The sequence below is a fragment of the Zingiber officinale genome, chromosome 9B, assembly GCF_018446385.1.
Source record: "Zingiber officinale cultivar Zhangliang chromosome 9B, Zo_v1.1, whole genome shotgun sequence".
NCBI lineage: Eukaryota > Viridiplantae > Streptophyta > Magnoliopsida > Zingiberales > Zingiberaceae > Zingiber > Zingiber officinale.
The window spans coordinates 117320857-117341688 of NC_056003.1; the positions used below are offsets into that span (position 1 = coordinate 117320857).

At 35.0% G+C, this 20832-nt stretch overlaps 2 protein-coding genes across 7 annotated transcripts in view; both read left to right on the forward strand.

Annotated features, from left to right (window-relative positions):
• Positions 1-13581, forward strand: part of LOC122023420 (serine/threonine-protein kinase EDR1-like) — a 41993-nt gene extending 28412 nt beyond the window's left edge. For 5 of the 6 annotated variants that reach the window (XM_042581513.1, XM_042581516.1, XM_042581515.1 and 2 more), the window contains 9 exons: positions 169-255; positions 884-1001; positions 2952-3204; positions 6651-6774; positions 6865-6884; positions 6979-7135; positions 12248-12536; positions 12615-12687; positions 12771-13132. In XM_042581513.1, the coding sequence (XP_042437447.1) occupies positions 169-255; positions 884-1001; positions 2952-3204; positions 6651-6774; positions 6865-6884; positions 6979-7135; positions 12248-12536; positions 12615-12687; positions 12771-12853 (1204 nt within the window). In that variant the 3' untranslated portion in view covers positions 12854-13132. Of the gene's footprint in view, positions 1-168; positions 256-883; positions 1002-2951; positions 3205-6650; positions 6775-6864; positions 6885-6978; positions 7136-12247; positions 12537-12614; positions 12688-12770; positions 13133-13420 lie in introns of those variants that run through there. The other variant, XR_006123119.1, reaches the window with a different exon arrangement.
• Positions 13582-19046: 5465 nt separating this feature from the next.
• On the forward strand, positions 19047-19828 carry LOC122024899 (dof zinc finger protein 5-like). The gene has a single exon (XM_042583632.1). It carries the CDS (start codon positions 19247-19249, stop codon positions 19730-19732), a length of 486 nt encoding a protein of 161 aa, XP_042439566.1. The 5' UTR covers positions 19047-19246; the 3' UTR covers positions 19733-19828.
• Positions 19829-20832: the final 1004 nt, after the last annotated feature.

Sequence of the window (20832 nt, forward strand, 5' to 3'; positions counted from 1 at the left end):
AACAAAAACTTATTTCCTTTTGATATTCAAATATTTAAAACACATAACAAGTCATTTTGACCATTTTAAATGCAATGTGTCTATCACATATCTCTCTGTGGAATTGGTTCTATGATTTTAGTCCCTTCGGTTGCCTTGTACTTTTGATCAAGTGATACAAATTTGCAGGTCTGATGGTGCATCAACATCTGATGCACGCAGGATGCGAAGAAGAAGCATTAGCATTACACCTGAAATTGGTGATGATATTGTCAGGTTGATGCATTCTTCAATTCATGATTTACCTTCATATATGATTAGAATACATTATAAACCCTTTGTTCAATATTGTAGTTCATTATTTTCATATGTTTTAATCTTCATAAACTTTGTTCCTTTTCACTTTTGTGAATTAAATATAATCTTTTTTAGCAAAGGCCCATGAAAGTAAACTAACATGAAATTCCAAAATATGCTAAATATGAGATGAACAGATTGCATTAAAATGTATATCTAATCCATAATGGGTGTTTCTTTTCACACCATCTAAAATATTTGTATGGATTTGGAAAGTGGACCACCATGTCTTTTTTTTTCTTTAACTTCTAAATTGATTGTCTGTACTGTGTAGAGTTAAAAGGTACTTACCTAATTTTCCCCCAGTAATTTGCCAATGATTGTCACAGTTAAACTCTTTGCTACATGTGCTATTCATTATAGTTTTTTGCAATTTGTATCACTTATTTTGGAGCACTCTACTCAAGTTCCGTCTTCTTTTCTCTGTGGACAAGCATGCCTTGCTCTTCTGATCCTAACTTGTTATAGAAACTTTATCGTACTGTTACAATACGTTTGCCCCTATGTGTACTGATGTCTTTCATCTTATGGTTTTTTCTTATTTTAGGGCTGTTCGAGCAATGAATGAAACTTTGAAACAAAAACGCCTTCTAAGGGATCATGATGGTGAAGGTTCTGGATCCTCTGTAGATGATAAGGATGGACCAAACATTTTACCAACTAATGTATGTATTATAATTCCATGATAATCTTTGACATGTCCCGTATACTCTTATCAACTCTCAGACATCAAATAATCCTAAATATTCAGCCTGCACTGGTTTATCAAGCTCAGATTTTGTTAGAACAAGGACTATCTAAAATCCTATGATGTCATTTAACAACTTGTCAATATTCTGTAGCTGTGTGGGCCTTTTCTCCTTGTTTGACTTTCACATTTGGCAGTGATTTAACTAGGTCTTCCATCATGTTAAGTTTTGATTCGTTAACCACTTACTGCAAAAGTTTATACCAGTAGTAGAAGAATCAAATCAATTCTCTTGTTTTATTAACATTACCCCACTTTATTGGTAGCCTTTATTGATTGACCTATGCCTATCATGTTCCTCTCATATTTTTTTTTTTTGATAAGTATTTATTGTTTATATCAATGCAAGTCCAAAATACAATACCCGATAATCAGCAGCGCTTCATGTCTGATGTAATATCAGATCAGGAAACACTCGGTAAACATGGATTTGTACATTTCTAAAGATCCTCTCACTCTCCAACTGTCCCTCATCAAAGATACAACTATTCCTAACTCTCCATACAAAATGTATCAAAGCAGACATCAAGAGACCACCTCATGTTCCTCTCATAGTTGATATATTGAATGTAGAATTTACTTGATGTGTATGATCCTACGTAATTTCAAAGTAAAAACATGACCTAATAATGTGTTTTAATTGACAAATAACAGCCAATCACAAGGCACAATGAAGGCAATCGAGTATAAATGTGCAAAATATACATGTAGGCAAACACTAGAATGTATGCAATAAAGGAATTATGATCAACCTCAACAATTGTTTGCCATATGCAACAACTTAATCTACCACTTGCATATACTGCATTGTATGCCTTGCACTTAGCTAAAGGTGTCAATGTGAACTTACATCTATTTAACCCAACTAAGAGCATATTTGGTCATTTTAAGTTTGACACACACTTCCCCAAAATGTTTATACCATGTACCCCTCAAACATGGGCATGACAGTCATTGATTAGATAGTCCAAGTGATATTGCATCTAACATCCTGTAATCATAATTGGGTGCCTCACCAGTATATTAATCATAAGATTTCTTAACGCGCTGTAATAAGTAATCACCATTAATGTATGGGTTGGAGCCCTAAATCACCAAGCACAACTAAATTGCAACCGCAATTGAACCACCCTAGGGATGGCAATTTCACCCGAACCCGATGGAGGATCTGATATCCGACCTGAATAGAGGAGGGTATGGAGGGACTATCAATACCCGATACCCGACCCGAATACCCGATTAAATAATATATATACATATATTAAAGAAAATGTTCTTTTTCCAAAATCAACGTACTATTTTTGTTGATATTAGGAGGAGACTATATAGATGTTTAATCTATTTTTTTAATTATATATATATATTTTAATAAGTTGTTAATTTTAATATATTTTTTGTTGAATGATAATAGTTGGATAGAAAGAAAAAAAATTATAACTATAGAAGATATCCGATCATTTAATGGGTATGGGTATACCCATCGGAGATCCTATACCCGATGGGTATGGGGACGGAGGATATAGAATCCGACCGGAACCCGACCCATTGTCATCCCCAACCACCCAACTGAATTGATTTGGTTGAACGTTGGCTTAGCCATAAAATCACCAATTAAATTTGATTCAAGCATGGTTCAAAAGCAATGCTAACTCAAGATGTTCCTTGTCTCAGTTTGATTAAAATACTTGATGTGGATCGCTTATTCTTCAGCATAGTGTTCTACCCTTTTTTTTTTGCGCTTTATATCCGCCATTAGTTTCTTTTCTCCAAAGGTGGTTCTTCAATACTGAATTGTGCAATGTAGTGGCATTGACAAATTTTTAAATGACTTCTTGTAACTTAGGCTTCAAGTTGATTTCCTTGTCAGGATGAAGTATCTGCATCTAATAATTTCCGAAAGCAATCGGGTTCTACCCAGAAGGCTATGTCATTACCTTCATCTCCCCATGAATATGGCGGTCCAACTTCAGAAGGGGGGCACTTCCTCAGAACAGAAGTCATGGAGTCAAATTTGAACAAGATTTTGCAGTCATCTACCCTTATGAATAAGCCCATATTACCATTTGATGAATGGAACATTGAATTCTCAGAGTTAACTGTCGGAACACGAGTTGGAATAGGCAAGTGATCCAAAGAAATTTATACTGTTTTCATGTTGATATAATAGTATGTTTTAGTTTTCTTTTACACTTTTTCATGTTAGTATAGTAGTATGTTTTAGTTTTCTTGAGATAATTTGACTTTAGCAAAAGTTCTGATTTTGATATGTCTAATTCTCTAGATTGTATTTTTTACCACACCCTCCTAGATTCTATGCAACTCTAGTTCCTGCAGAGGTACAAATTATTAGCTTCTATTCATTATTAATATCCAATAGTTGGACCTCATGGGTCATGCTTCTATGTGGAAACCTAAGTTTCACCTGTTACTTCCTGTAATGGTTTAAAACTATTATCATTTCTTCCTTGTCAAAACCATTTCATGTCCATTTTTTAGTGGTAGTTTAACTCAATGCAGTAGATGGTGCTCAAGCACTCTCTTAGGAATCAAGGTGACGTCCAAGGGCCTCTGTACTATCTAGGATTGTGCTTAGCAGCTAGGTGAGCACCTACTTGCCAGCACCAAATAGTCTGGCAAATGCCAAATAATCATTGTTATCATCATCAGTATCGTCATTGCGCTGCTCCAAACATTTAGAGTCAACTACATGATTCTTATCAATCCATTGAATTCTTTGTGAGGTTGTTTTGCTAGTAATATTCAGACATCCCGATTGATTTTTTATTACACTGAATAAGTATATCTGTGGTGTCCCTCTTTTTCTTACTCCTTAAACTCTAATCATTTCAACTTCTATAATAATTATAGGGAACCCAAGTCAAAGGAAAAAATGGTTTAGTTTGAACTTGTGTAAGAGTTAGGTCTAGCCATGCAAGGTTTATTAGTTAACTTTCATTTGTATCACCTGGTTATTTCTCTATGGCTCAAAGCAATTATGACCTCTTGATTCTTTATCTCTCAGATATCTGAGAAGAAATCAACATGTTCTATCTACTATTGGTATTCCTTAACATTAACACATCGGCAAAGACTTCAATCGATGTTTTCTATAGAGGACTCCTCATATGCAGTGCATTTGGTACTACTTTATGGCCATTGGAAGTTAACATCACACTCTATAAAAGTAGACATCTACAAAGACCTCTTCTCATTCCCACAACTCCCTTAGTATTCACTCTCACCGTAGTGCTCCCATTTCTCTATGTTTCTTTTGAAGCTTTCTTTTTGTGACTTTGAGTTTTTTTTAAAATTTATTCTAGCTATTCTGTGCTGTTTATTTGTTTATATATTTTTGATTTTTTTCTAGTTGTTTAATGTTTCTATCAGTTTCTATGTTTTTTTATTTTTGTTTTTGTTTTTTCTTGTTCTTCTGGTGTATATATATTTTTTTAGTTTGGTTTGCTGAATGATTGCTCTTATTTTTTATTTTTTTTTCCACTGGTTTTCCGCCCCTAAATCATGTTGAATATCCTAGTTATTACTTATTTAAGTTTTTGTTTAATTAAGATATTTATGTATTTATTTATATATTTATATTTATATTTGTATATGTATTTCGTTATATTTATATTGAATATTCTATATAGGTACCTTTAACCACTTAGAGGAATAGCTAGCACCTAAGGCAATACTGGATCTTGGAGTCCTATGCTCATTGTGCATTTAACAACACCAGTTTTATTGCACTTTGTTGAGTTATTTTTATTGTAATACTTGGGTAAAATACATCCTTATTCTTATATATGTAAGATAATCTCTAGAATTTCTTGATCTTGAGGTTGATGAATGCTATTTATATTAAATGCTTCTACTGATGTGATGACGTTTGAATGCTTTTATCAATTTACTTCAAGTATGCGCCTCTCAATGCCTCACCCTCAAGGTGCTTGTCCTGTGGTATTCTGTCCATTAAGTTGCTTTTCTTCCAGTGCTTGTAAAATCTGATCATGTTGAAGAGCATGATCACCACCTCTATATAAGCTAGTGGATGACCATAAACAACCTGAAACAGTGTTGTGTTGACTTTAAGCTAGGGTGATAGAGATGCATCAAAACTCTGCCCTAGAAATCAAATCAAGCCACTATGTTGTTTTGTCTTTACAAAGTGTAGCAAATATATTGTGTTGCAGCAATTGATAATCTCTCTATCCATCTATTTATTTGTGGTAGGTGGCACTAAACTTGAATTGTTGCTTAAAAGGAATGACCGTTAAAGTAAGCTGGTGAATGTTGGGTCAAAATTACAAATATTTGATTCCTGTAGACTGTATTTTGAATATATTGTTTTAGAAGAACTTGATGATCTAAGTGGTTGAGTAGGGGTGGGCTGATCACAAGAAGTGAGCATATTTAGAAGACCTGTCAATAAAAAAAGAAGGCAACTCGGTGCACGAAGTTCCTGCGAATGCGGGGTCCCAAGTGGTCTTTTGTACGCAGCCTTATCCTGCTTTGTAAGAGGCTATGTCCGAGATTCGAACTCGTGACCTCTAGGTCACATGGCAGCAACTATACCGTTGTGCCAAGGTTCCCTTCTTAGAAAACCTGTCAATAACAATCAAAATTTTAATTTTTTTCTTTGTGATTTTGGTAGACCATCTATAAAATTTTATGGAAAGCTCTGCTCTTACTTGAGTGGGATTTAATAGAGGTACCAAGAAGTTGGCATATTGGAATTTTAGATCATGACAGGTATCATATATTTAGACATGTCTTCATGCATCTATGGTGCATTCCTACTATTAGAGATCCAGACATGTTTAATGCAGGGGTTTTTGATATGCTTTATGTCGAACCATGGATCTTGCTATCATGTAGCTAAGACTGACTATGCTTTTTTATGAAATTTAACTCAGTTCAAACTCCAATGATTGCAATGCTGAAATTTCTTATTCTTCACAAGTTGTCTCAGCTTGATGTTTGTAAATATTGTAGAATATTCTTGCCTTATACAGTTAGACCTGTTAATTAGCTAATTAGTCTTTTAGGATATCTTTGATATTCTATCTATCTATCTATCTATCTATCTATCTATCTATATATATATATATATATATAGATAGATAGAGAGAGGGAGGGAGGGAGGGACTGATCGATTCAGCCCCACTTGTCTTCTCGCGTCGGTCGCCGCTGATCTTCACAGGATGCTGACGGATCACCCCTAGGCTGGATCACAACGCGACACCAGTCACTGCAAACAATGAACTATTTCTTAATGCTTTACGATCTTAATCAAAAGAATTTCATAGCATATTTGTTGGTGCCCACCAATCACATGTCTGTTTTATAAATAATGCAACTTTGGTATTTCAGTTGTAGTGCATAATTGAAAGAGAGTTTATATTGATTACTTTTATGCTATCAAATCAGAAAACGTGATTAATTTCCAACAGTTAGATAAAGCTAAGCACTCACCTCTGCTAGTTGAGCACTGATGCTTATCGGAAGTTTATCAATTTTCTACAAACCAGAGGGATAATTGACTAAAGCTTTACTAATTTATTTTCAGGATTTTTTGGAGAAGTTTTCCGAGGCATATGGAATGGTACTGATGTTGCAATAAAAGTTTTTCTAGAACAAGATCTAACAACTGACAACATAGAAGATTTCTGCAATGAGATATCTATACTCAGGTATCACGTTCTTACCCTTTCACAAGTATTCTTTTGTATTTGTTCTCTAGTCATTTATTTTCATTCTTGACATATTTCATTTCTTTTCAGTCGTCTTCGGCACCCTAATGGTAATGGTTTTCTACTACCACATAATATTGCAACACAGATATAACTAATCTTTTGTGCAACATTTCTTAAATTCTTTTATTTTTCTTCATGCAGTTATTTTATTCCTTGGGGCATGCATGAAACCTCCACACTTTTCATTGATAACAGAGTACATGGAGATGGGATCATTGTATTATCTTATACATACAAGTGGCCAGAAAAAAAGGTTAAGTTGGCGTAAGAGATTAAAAATGCTCCGTGATATTTGCAGGCAAGTACCAAATATATCCTACTTGCTTTGTTTTGTCATGGATGCTCTTTTGGATCTTAATTGGTTGTATGATATGATTGATAAGATGAATGCTCTCCCAATTTAGTAATAACTGGGAGCTGACTCCTTTCCTATAAAGAAAGTCTAAAATGGGATTCAAGTGAGTAAATGCTCTCCTAATGCTATTGTAGACCGGTCAGTGTTCTAAAAATCGGCCTAAGCGGCTGCTCGCCTAGGCGCTAGGCGCCTGCCAGCCACACCGAAAACATGCTAGTCGGCCAGCCTAGCCGACAATGTAGCCTAAGTAGCAATGGTTCCTAGGCGGGTTTGGTTGGCTCTAGGCACCAACTAATCGGTCGAATCATCTAGGCACCGCGGAAATAGTGCAGGGTTTTCATGATTTGTTTTAGTTTAGTCTTTTAAATTTAAAGTCCAATTAAAAAAAACTGAAATGTAACCTTGAGTTTGTGTCCGATGATGATATTGAGTTTGTGTCCGATGAAGAACAAGTTATTAAAAATTATGGAGAACAAGAAGTAGAATAAATTTGTGATATTTTATTAGTTGTGTAATTTGAACTCATTTTAAATTTGATGTTATTGTGTTGGAGTTATAGAATGTGATTTATTATGTAATTTATGTTGGCACCGTGGAATTCGCCTAGCGGCGCCTAGTCTCCGCTTAGACGGCCTAGGCGTTAGGTGTTGGTCTAGTGCCCGACTACCGCCTAGCAAATTTTAGAACCTTGAGACTAGTTGAAAGCTGACTTGTGGCTAAGCAATATATTTAGATTTATAATGGGGACCATTTTATCTTATTTTCTAGTTGCCAAGGTTACTTTAATTTGCATCTTTCTCACCTTATTAGCTATATTTAACTTGCCCTTTTATCAACTGTATCTCAAGAATGTTTTTCTTCATCACAACTAGCAAGCTTCACATTTTGTTACTTAGGTAGAGACTCTCCTTGTCTTTATGCTTAAGAAATCACTTTATGAGCTAAAATATTTTGAGGACTTGAGGTTTTGAAAATTTAGATATGTTATTCTTCAATTGGCTGTGAAACGACCCTAACTCTCACCTTACTTAAATTATACTGGAATTTTTTTTATAATAGATATGGCCGAAACCTATACTTATAGAATTAATATTTAAAAACGATTACTAACATTTTTGAAATAAAATCTCAACAGCATTATAACCCAAATTTGTCAGTCACACAAACGTAAGTCTAAACAAACTATCTAAAACCATTCAAACTTAATTCTTCAAATAAAAATTCAACATTTTAACTTTCAAGAATATTCAACTCTCTCAATTTAAAAATCCTCTCATAAAAATTCATTTAACTTAAAAGGTCCTCGGGAGTGTACTGCTATGCCTGGTCCAATGAAGAGTCAGACCCTCCTTGCTTCATATTTTCATCACCCGCAACCATTCAACCCTAGTGAGTCTAATGACTTAGCACATTCAAACCCTAATAGCAAATACATAAATATACAATCACATGCATTTAAAAATACTTTTAATAAAAATACATTTAACTTTTAAATCATTTGCATTTACATTCACATAAATATTTAAATACTTTAAGTATCATATACTTTTTCCTCATCATTAATCCTAGACATTTTAGGTGAAGTTTGATCATTGAAAGTGACTCTTCTATCCTCTATTTGATTAATCGATCTATAAACCATGGTACCAAGCGGTGGAGTTCCACGACCACTTATTTGTCGCATCCCTTTGACTTATGTATGAGAATCCAATATTAGGCTCCCTCTGGGCCTTTTATCGTAACCAGGCTCCCCCTCTGGGCCTTTTTTCCTTCGCGGTATTCCCATTAATCATTTTGTAAGTTCACCGGAGTTCAACGACTACTTCTTCGTCGCATCCCTTTGGATTATATATATGAGAATCCGATACTGGACTCTCTCTGGGCCTTTTCCTTCGTGGTATTCCCATTAATCATTTTGTAAGTTCACCGGAGTTCAGCGACAACTTCTTCGTCGCATCCTTTGGGTTATATATATGAGAATCCGATATTGGGCTCTCTCTCGGGCCTTTTCTCGTAACCGGGCTCCCTCTGGGGTCCTTTCTCTCATGATATTCTCATTAATCATTTTTTTTGTAAGTTCACCGCCCGCGTGTTCAATGAATTCCTCACACATCCTCTTTGTCATAGTCAATCACATTCCTCAAAACATTTTTCCTTTCCTTTCCTTTCTAAAAGGAAATTACCTTTTTCATCATGTTCATAAAATAAGCATGCATCCGTATATTTCATTGCCATGACTTCTAACCTTTCCTCTAGACAAAACTTTACTTAGTCACTCGTTTTAGACTCTTATTGACTTAAGCTTTAATAACTTTTTTCCCGCCTCGAACCGAGACACAACCAGACCTTTACTAACATTCTAAGACATGATTCAAATCTTAGGAATCCAACCCCAAGTTGCTACAACTCACCTGGATCGAAACAGCCATTGCCCGAGCCCTAGTGTCCACGACTCCTCTTAGTCCTGAACCCCTCTAATGGTAGCAACGCCCCATGCGATCATAAACTTCATCAAATATCGTATTTGCCTTTTGCCACCATAAACTTCATCAAACATTTCCTGGGGTTAGCATTCCGGACATGCGCTTTCAGTTGTGTACCTACATTTACTTCCCTCCATATCCGTGGGACCGACTCTAGGGGGGCAGCTAATGTGGCGGTTCCACATAAACTTCATCAAACAATCAAGAAAACTCAAGAATCTTTCAAGAAAACTCAAGAACTTCAAGAAACATAATCTTTATTCAACAAAAACGTGATTCCACATATTTTCATGCATAAACACAATAAACATACATACTATGATTTGAATGGTGCAAAGAAAAAAGGGTTTAGAACGTGCCTTTGCATTTAAAACGCTCGAAATTCAAATACCGGTGCGAGGAGACGAAGAGGACAAATGGGGATCTACTTGGCTTTGCTTTTCCTCTCAAAACCCATGATTTTCCGTCTGAAATCTGTAGCAAGGGTCATGGCTGCTCCTCCCGAACCCTAGATTCTCTTTTCTATTTTTTTTCCCAAAAATATCATCATCTAGGCTAGGGTTTAAATCTTTTATGTTTAATGCAAGTCTAGGCCCACTAACCCATGTAAACTTAAGTTAATTAGGCCAATTTTAATCTGATATTATATTTAATATATATAAATTTCGCAATTATGGGTAATTAAAAAGTTAAAGTCCTCTATTTTATCAAAATTTGACTTCTCGAACTCAAAAACTCTTGGTTTGCAAATATATATAAACTCTATAAATTTTAGAAAGTTTCAACCTTAATTAAACATATTTTCAAGCCAAAAAAATAAATATTTTAAAAATATATATTTTGATCTCAATCGTCTCTGATCTTCTTTCCTCAGCCAAACATCGAATATTCGTCTGAAAATCCTCAACTTTGAAATCATGCAGAGTTACTCAATTAATCATATAATCATTTTCAAATATTATCATTTATTAAAATCATTTAATTAAATCAATTTAACATATTTAATATTTTTATGCATGTGGTTTACAGTACATCTAAATTTTGGGGTGTTACAGGCTGACTAGGAATGTGATGGATCACTTCATCTCATTTCTTAATCAGGATGACATCCTTATTGACTATGTAGATGACATCATTATCATCAGTTATTATTCCATTCAGATCAAAGACTAAAGGAGTGCCTAGTCTGCATTAACATTGTTAGACTAAAAATTTGTGACATCAAGTACTCATTCTAGAGGTTGCTCGTTGATGAATCTATGTACTTGATACACTTGAGGAATGTAGTTATCATGCATGTACCTGAATGTAAAATTATATTATTCATACAAGAGTGCCTAATTATAATTTGTACACTGATTAATTATCTACATTGGTAGAAGAGACTATCTAGAGTAAGAAACATGAATTTTTCACCATAACACTAGCCATGATAGCACAAGTTTTTTACCCCTTTGAAATTGATACACTGTTTTGTTCTTATTGCCAATTTGTATTTATTATTTACCCCTGATATCTGGTAAATTACACTGTTCATGATTAGATAGACATCTGTATTCTCTAGTTTTTTAGTTTCTTTAGTTGCAGGGCTTCTAAGGTTGACTTTTCCTTCTATAAATTGATATGTGAAGAAACATACCTTTTTGTAAAAGGTGATAGAATTCATGAAATTAATTAAGAATTACAGAATTGCATGGTTATTGATTCTTTGTTAACTACTGTAGCTTTTAGTATTCAATATTTTTTAAATTATGATTATGCATCGTCCCAACATTTTACTTGACAATCTAGAGCTGGCATTATCATTTTAATTTCCTCATTTCCCGCCTAGCTAAAATGACACCATTTATTACTTCTACCATGTTATATCAGTTCATGCTATTCTATAACTGACCTGGTTATTATTTCTTCAGAGAATATATATAAAAACTTGATGATTTCATATCGCATGCATTCCCCATCAAAAGCTGCCTTATTTTCAGGCGGTCTATGTATATTATTGTTATGAGATGCAATAAAACAGTTTCAGGATAAATGTTACCATACCCTTTTCATTTGTTGATTTCCTTAGTTACAGTTTGATTGATTCCCAGGCCTTCTTCAAAATAAAGACTGCAATAAACTGTTAGACTATTATCTGTGAAACTAGAATCATAAAGAAGCATACCACCAAATTTAGTGTACCGGTATTATTTTGTGATTTCTCGAGAATGAATATATAAACACTTGATCTCATGCATTCACTGCCAAAAGCTGACTTATTTTCAGACTGTTTATGTATATTGCCATGAAAGGTAACAAAAGTTATGGTTGATTGCCAGCCTTTCTTCAAATTAAAGATTGTAGTAAACTGTTAACTTATTATTTGAAACTAGAATCATAAAGATGCATACCACCAAATTCAGTGTGCTGGTCAAATGTAAATATTAATTTACCTAACAACGATGTAATTGATCACTCATTTCATATGGAAGTTTTCTACTTCTCAAAAAATGATACAGTTATACACTTGTCATGCTTGTAACAAGATTCTGTTACCGTTTCACTTTATTATTTCTTACATTTTATCTAGGGGTTTGATGTGCATACATCGTATGAAAATAGTTCACCGTGATCTTAAAAGTGCAAACTGCCTTGTGGATAAACATTGGACAGTTAAGATATGTGATTTTGGCCTCTCGCGAGTAATAATAGATGGTCCAATGAGAGATAATGCTTCTGCCGGAACACCTGAATGGATGGCTCCTGAGCTCATTCGCAATGAACCATTTACTGAGAAATGTGATATTTTTAGCCTTGGGGTTATAATGTGGGAGCTTTGCACTTTGAATAGGCCATGGGAAGGCATACCGCCAGTTCAAGTAAGCTCTTATTTCTGTTAATGATGTATTCTTAAACATGAATTCAATCTAAAAGGTTTTTTTCCCATTCTTGGCCAGGTAGTTTATGCGGTTTCTAACGAAGGGAAAAGGCTGGAGATTCCTGAAGGCCCTCTAGGCAGCCTAATATCAGGTATTCCAAATTTCGCGTCAAAATGTCATTTGTATCCGAGCACATCATCAATTAATGACGACTACTTTGCATCTCTCTTGTAGATTGTTGGGCAGAGCCTTCTGAACGACCGAGCTGCCAGGAAATCCTTACCCGCCTTCTTGACTGTGAATACTCTCTTTGTTGATTCTTATGCTGATTGTGACATGTACAGCAACCATACATCACTAAGGTTTCGTCCGCGTTTCTGTAAGTCAATTTTCTGTCGGGTTTTAAGATCTCAAGTCTCCCGACTCCTGTGCATTGGCCATTCATGATTAATCCCACTTTGATTTTGGTACTTAAATTTCACATGTTGCTGGCTGCAGAAAAAGTCAGGACACTCACAATGTCCAATAAGAATTTGAATTGCAATGCTCAACATCAGAAACTTGGTTTTTTAATTGAGTTAGGATCTTCTATCATATATGTTTGGTTCTCTGTTTCCTACAATTTGAAAAGAGTTTTTTTTTTTTAAAAAAATAGAATAGAATTTTCTTAAGTTAATTATGAAAATATTATGAGAGTTAAATCTACTTTCAACATGGGAAGTCATCTTTTATCTTTAGAATGAGGCTTGCTCTATAACAGGCTAAGTGCCATCATTGGTAAGTGGTTTAAGGCTGTTCCATCTCTGGAAGAAAAGCAAAGAAAAACCCATTTGCAACTTTTATTGATAGGCTATTCTACTTCATAATCACTTTTTCTTCTGTAGGGCATCACAAGATTTATGTGCTAGAAATGAGTCACAACGATATACAACGGAAAGGGATTTATCCATTAGCGCATTACTCCATGTGTTCATGCCTTTGATGTTGATGCCAATGAGACTTTTGGTCTTCTTTGTCATGGGGTACACATGGATGCAAATCGATATCAGTCGATTGAATAATCATCTATTCATATAGTTATTTTACCCAAGTTAATGATGATGTGATGGATATAGCACATATGATATGCTACCATTTATGGGTGAGCAAAATTTTTATATTGAATTAGGAATTAGGAAGTTCGGTTTGATTAATTTAGAAATTTATTTAGTTTTAAAAAAATCTTAGTTATTTCAATTTATTCAGTTTAATTTTAATTTTAAAATTTTAAATTAGGTTAAACTAATTAAATCAAATTGATATCAATCGATTGATTAATCATCTATTATATTTGAATCCGATAGCACAATTGGACTGATTGACTCATAAATCGAATTGACTTGACTGTCCAAGAACAGTCATGCAGCATTAGTTGACTCTATAGAAAAGTTATTATTTTGGTATTGACTCAACTTTCCAATAAAAGTTTGATTAATTTGGTAATCAATCAAATTAATCGATTTTATATTAGTCTGATTTTAATAGTAGAGTTCAATTTGATTTGTCTAAGAAAAATTAAATTTGATTGATTTGGTTTGGTAATTCAATTTTTAACTGAATGCTCACCACCCCTACTATTAATGGATTGATGATAAAAAAAAAATAAGAATTTAAAAATATTTAAGGTATTTCAATGATTCTATAGAGGAGGATACACCGAAGTGAAATATATATATTTTCTTATTCACGTGCCATTATTGGTATCTTAGCACAACCCATAAGTTGGTTCTACATGGTTGTATCATGCTTAAATATTATTGTTTATTTGTGCATAAACCTTTTAGTTAAGAAAACAATATTCTAAAAGCAATATTGTCTACAATATTTTGTTTAATGCAACGACAACAAATCTAGACTAAGTGACTTCCTTATTTATCTACGATATTATTTATTCTACTAATTGCCCAAAACAAGCTATGCGAAGTGATTGAACATAATTATATAAGCATCCAACTTCATTGTCAATCTTTTTCAAGGTATTAAAATTGTCTCTCCTTATGTTTAGGTTGAATGTCTTCCCATATCCATCAAGGGCACTTTGCATAAAAAAAACTATATGACACTTAGATTCACTATAATGTTGATAAACAATAATCCTTTTTCTTAAGTGACTCAATTAAATTTAAATCTTTGTCAAAAATATTTGTTTGTGAATATATGTGTTAGAGATTAAATTAATAAATTAATTACAATAATTTTTTAATAAAGCTAATATAATACTCACTAACTTTTTAATCCTTCAAAAGAAGAGAAAAAAGTTACTCATTACTCTTAATGAATGGGGAACATCACCTCATAGATTAATGCTAACTTTTATCTTTTTTTTTTCCTTCTCTTTTTTCTTTTATCGTTCTTTTTTCCTTTTAATCTTCACTATTCTTAAAGTGGATATGCTTCCTTTACTTTATTTAAACAAAAGTCTATAATTCCTTTGCATATTGGATCTCTCCTTTCTTATTGTTATGATCAAAGTTTTTTTTTTAAATAATCCAAGTGTCCAAGCTCGATTAATTAGACCATCTTCTTTCTAGTTTACCTATTGGATAAATTCAAAGCATATTTAGAGGCCGACCTTCATAATATTTATCCCTATTGGGGATTGATCAAGACTCATTTTGTTTTATAGTAAATTGAATTATTATGGGAAAGGTTGGATATGTGACTTGAGTGAGCTGAATCCAAGTTCAACTGGATTTAAATACAATAACAAATAGTTAGATTTGTCTCAAGTGAAGATTGAGATACTTAATCTAAGATCGACATTATTATATTTAATTTGGACTTAAGAAATTGAATACCACACGAGAGAGCTTCCCGAATCTCGTATGTGTAAGCGGAGATGCTCTTCATATCTATAGCTATGGCCATCATTTACATGCAAGGTCTTGGAGCGAATAAATGGTGACCGTTAAGACATAAGCTTATGTTGAACTCATCAATGTTTTGAATTAGAGATCGCTAGATTAGTGCTAGACTAAGGCCTTGCGAACATGAACTCAACATGTTTGTTAATTAATGGGGATTGGGGTTATTAAGTGTAAGGTGGATTTGATGCTGAAGTTGATGACTAGACTAGCTAGCGAAGAGCGAGTAGACAATAATATAATATAAACAATAAGAAATAAAACAAGAATAATAATATGATTTTGCATACTTCGAAATCTCTTTCTTGCTTCACGGCCTATTGATTCGTCTAAAAGATCTCCTTTACCATGTAGGTCTCATTTAGTAGTTTTACTTGGCACCTAGATAGGTCTCATTTAGTATCATTTCCCTCGATATAAAAGGCAACATGTTGAACCTTTAGAGGGTATCTACAAGCACTCTTGACACACTCAAAGACTTCCTATGTGTATTCCTGATTACAATCACGGCAAATGAGAAGACATCGAGTGTCATTTTGTTTTTCAACGTGGAGTTCATGGGGTGATCATTGTGTTGGATTTTATCTTGTTATTCGATGTATTTATATGTTATTTTGGAACACGTAGCATTATGCTGTCATGAACAAACTCACGAAGTGATCTAATTGATAACTATTACGAGTTTATATTATTGGATATGAGTTTATATGTATAGAATCCATTAATCAATATTGTATTATTATTAATGATGAACTGATAATAGAATTTGATCTACTTCTATGTAATTACTTATGGCAGAGCACCAACCTGATTGATTTTCAATCTTGTACTTACCCACATAATATAAGAGTTTTGAATGAGCGAAAACAAATTTCATATTTAATTTCTTTATAGATGTTTGGTATCATTACTCTTATTTATGTCTTCGGAATACTTGGTAGACTAATTGCCGTGCGGTTAGCCACCTTAGCCTAGGTGACTAATTGTCTTTAACTAGGACTAAATGTTCAACTAAATGCCGTACGATGGGGCTTCCTACTTGCAAGGTTCAATGACTATTGAAATTCCTACTAATGACGAGCGGGGTTTGAAGAATGAGATAGTGATCCGGGCAGTAAAGGCAAAGCCCGGTCAACAGAGAAGTCAACGGTACGTGGAAAGTCAAAGTCAGGCAGAGTCAAGGTGGTAGGTTTACGGCGTCGAAGGGTCTACATCTTTGGAGTCTTCGATCAGTCAACAGGAGCGTCACGTCCCTAGTGTCCATCGACTCAGCACTCGGACATGATCAAATTGACGTAATGTCAAAAATCTTGATATAATATCATCGCCACCGATAGTATCAGTAGGGGTTGGGTGAAACATTAGACTTAGGAAAAAAAAATTATGCTCTTTGTGAACAATTTTCAATTAACGAATGATGATGAGCGAATAAACAAAGGGGCAAGGAAGCGAGTGGAAGACATGGCAATGTGACCTTTCCAACCAAATCACTTAGAACTTTTGGTAATGGAAGAAGACTTTTAAAAGGAAGAGCAAAAGCATAAAGGAAAAGGAAAGCGAATAAGAAAGATGCACCTTTTGGAATTATTTAGTCGAAAGTAATTCAATCATTAAAGCAATGAGGGAGCTTTTAGGTTGTTTAAGTAACATTTTATTTAAATTTTCCCCTAATTTTGCAAGTAATGATGATGTTATAAGGCAACTAGTAAAAGTCATATAAAAGTTATCTCTTAATGATACGAGTCTTACACCATGAACACATGTGAATATAAGGATTTGATCGATTATGATTATGAAACGTCCAAACATATGTGGTAAGATAAGTTTGTACATCATGAAGAACTACGAACATACATATGAAACCATGTTCTATCACGGATACTAACAACAATGTAAAACTAAAATGTGAATGAGACCCCGAAAGACAATTTTAAAAGAGTAAATTGACTTATATATAAATCAATCTATTTTACACTTAGGCTGCGTTTGGTATGCATGATAGGATAGAACATACATATGAAACCATGTTCTATCATGGATACTAACAACAATGTAAAACTAAAATGTGAATGAGATCCCGAAAGACTATTTTAAAAGAGTAAATTGACTTATATATAAATCAATCTATTTTACACTTACTAATTTTGGAGTGGAGTTAGATGGCCTTTCCTCCTCTTGTTTGCCTACTACTACTAAGTAAACCTTTAGTTAAAGTGATAAATACTCTCCTTTGGAGAGAACATTAGAAATGCAATGACTCTCTGACATGAACCGACCAAAATACTCAATGGGAATCAATTAGAATCACTAGTTATCAAATACCTTGTTCAAAATCATAAATAATGAATCAACTCAAAAAATCTCAGGTGAGTGTAACGATGTTTATTTGACATGAATTCGAAGCATTTTTGACAAGAGATTTGTCAATAACGAGTAATAGTGACGAGCAAGTTTGTTGTGAGAAAGTCAATCATAACCCTAAATAAATGAACAAACTCCAGAGAATATTGAAAGTGCAATGACTCCACTTTGACATGAATCTACAAAAGATTATACTTAACACAAATACAGTTGTTAATATCTCGTCCCCGGGGTTATAGTGCAACGGCAAGGTATTCAGGTTGTCACCTAGGCACCCATGATTCGAGCCCCAGTTATGACGAATTTATAAAAAAATTTCTTCCAAATGGGGCATGTAACTAAAGGATGTTGGGCTCCTGGGCTGCTCGCTGCGAGCGCTTCCCAATTTACCCTGGTGGCCGATAGAAAACTTCCATAGGACCGGACCGGTCACCCCAGCTCGACGTTACCCAATCTGGTTAATCATTTTTTTTACAAAAGATTATACTTATTTCATTGGGCTTCTGTATTATCCACTGTGAGTACTTCCCGATTTATTTTAATAGTCGGTGGAAAATTTTTGTAAGATCGAATCGGTCACCCTAGATTCGATATTACTTGGTTTATTATTTTTTCTTTACAAAAGAGATATACTTAATGATAATTGATTAGAATTAACATTTGGTCAACTAATAGTTATCAAATACCTTGCTTAAAAAAAAAAAAAAGGTGCAATGACTCCACTTTGACGCGAATCTATAACAGATATATTTACTCCACTGGGCTTCTGTGTCGTCCATCATGAATATTTTCTGATTCATTTTGATAGTCGATAGAAAATTTTCGAAAGGTCAGATCGGTCATCCTAAATTCGATATTACTTGATTCATCATTTTTTTTTTTTACAAAATATATATTTAATGATAATTGATTAAAAATTATCAATTCTTAAGATGACCAATCCAGTCTCGTAAAAATTTACCACCGATATGTATAATATATTCTGCATAAAATTCAAACTCTTATTGTGAAGTCCGTCCTAGTATTTACCATCACATCATAACCACCCTCCTTTGATATGAATGTATCGAAATAAATAAATAATGAATAAGATAATATTAAACATGGAGAACTCCAGCATTCTAAGTTGATGCCTGAGTGACAATTTAATATCATTTTACTTCACCATAATCCCAAGAGCGGCATGAATCTATCAAAGATACTCTATTAGAATCACATTCGGTCAACCGATATCTCTAAAATTAAAAAACAATTAATCAGTCAAAAAATCTCAGTGAGTGTAACAGTGTGTGTTTGACGCGAATCTGAAGCACTTTCGACAAAAGGTTTGTCGATAAGGAGTAGTAGTGGCAATCGAGTTTGTTGCGAGAAAGCTAAAGGAAATTAATTGAAAAAAAAAAAGGGAGAAGTATTTGATTCCCTTGTCCTATTAATAGAAACCCTCAGATGTGTTTCAGCTTCATGTTGGTGGTCATGATGGAAGTGGACGAAGCAGCCAGTACCATAAAGCTCTTCGGAGCAGTGATCCTGAAGCAGGCCAACGAGGAGAAGGAGCCGCCGCCGCCGCCGCCGCGGGAGGCGCAGGTCGACGAAGTGGCGGCGGCGAGGGAGGCCGCGGCCTCGGCGGCGCTGCCGTGCCCGCGGTGCAGGAGCAGCGAGACCAAGTTCTGCTACTTCAACAACTACAACGTCAACCAGCCGCGGCACTTCTGCAAGGCCTGCCACCGCTACTGGACGGCCGGCGGAACGCTGCGCAACGTCCCGGTGGGGGCCGGCCGCCGGAGGGGGCGCCGAGGGCCCGACTTTGCCGCCGCCGCCTCCTGCTTGTTGCAGTACCCGGCGCCGCCCTACGTGGTGTCGAGGTGGCTGCTGCGGCAGCAGCCGCCGGCGAGGGCGGGCCACGGCGGGGCTTTCAACGGCGGCCTTTGTTGACTCCGCTGGCGGCGCTCTCGTTGTCTTTATTAAATATTTTTTTCCTTTTTTTTTGTATTTTTTGGTATTTTAATGGTAATTTTGAATTAAGTTGAATTCGAATTGAGCAGAATATATATATATATATATCACAATGTTTTCTATAAAAAAAACAATTGAGCTCATAGACAACGATTATCTATACGATACGATATGCTCATAAGATATTTTCGATAAAATGTTCTTTGTAGATTCATTATGATATAGATGCAGAAGAGGCAGGTTTGATTGAAAGATCTCAAGGTTGTTCTTGCTTGTCATGCTTTGTTCAGTGGTTCGACAACCAACTTTTCCTCAATTCAGATGAACTCAATGTCGTTGCTACTTCAAAGAGGAACAAGAGAGGCTTACGATAATATGATACGATATGCGCGATAGAATGATCTTTACATATTCATCAAGATATACAGAGGCAAATTTGATAGATCTCAAGATTGTTCTTGCATGTTTTGCTTTGTCTAGTGGTTTGGGAATCAGCATTGGCCTAACATCAAATAAACAAAATCTGAAAGGACCGAGTAGAAGGTGGCAATTGGGCTGAGTCTCGCCATGGCCCTGCTTAGTTTGGGTCGTGCTCAATATAACTCAACTCGATAAACTTTGGGCCGTGACATGTTAGGTCTAATTTAGTTCATAGACAAGCTAAGTGGGGATTGTTTGGCATAGTCCTCGTCCTAAACCCTACAATCAACAAAGCTTCTATTTAACAGGTGGAATTCATGTAAATCAACCAATACAATGATCCATAATCAAAAACAAAGCCAAGCGAATCTAAAGTACATCCAACTTGGATCGAACCCGGCTCGATCGACCGTTTTGACAACACCCAAATTTAAGTTTAAAAAGGCATAAATGCTAGTAAAACCATGTTCTAGCCCACTCTTGTTAATGAACACCACTACTAATCGCAACAAATGTTTTCCATACTATGTTTGATCCACACAAAGCTATACCTACTCCGATATTGGATGAAGTGAACCAACTAACGGTCCACCACAGGCGGGCCCCACACGATAACCAAAAATAGTTACGGTACGTCTGCGAGAGGTCGCCGGTGGACG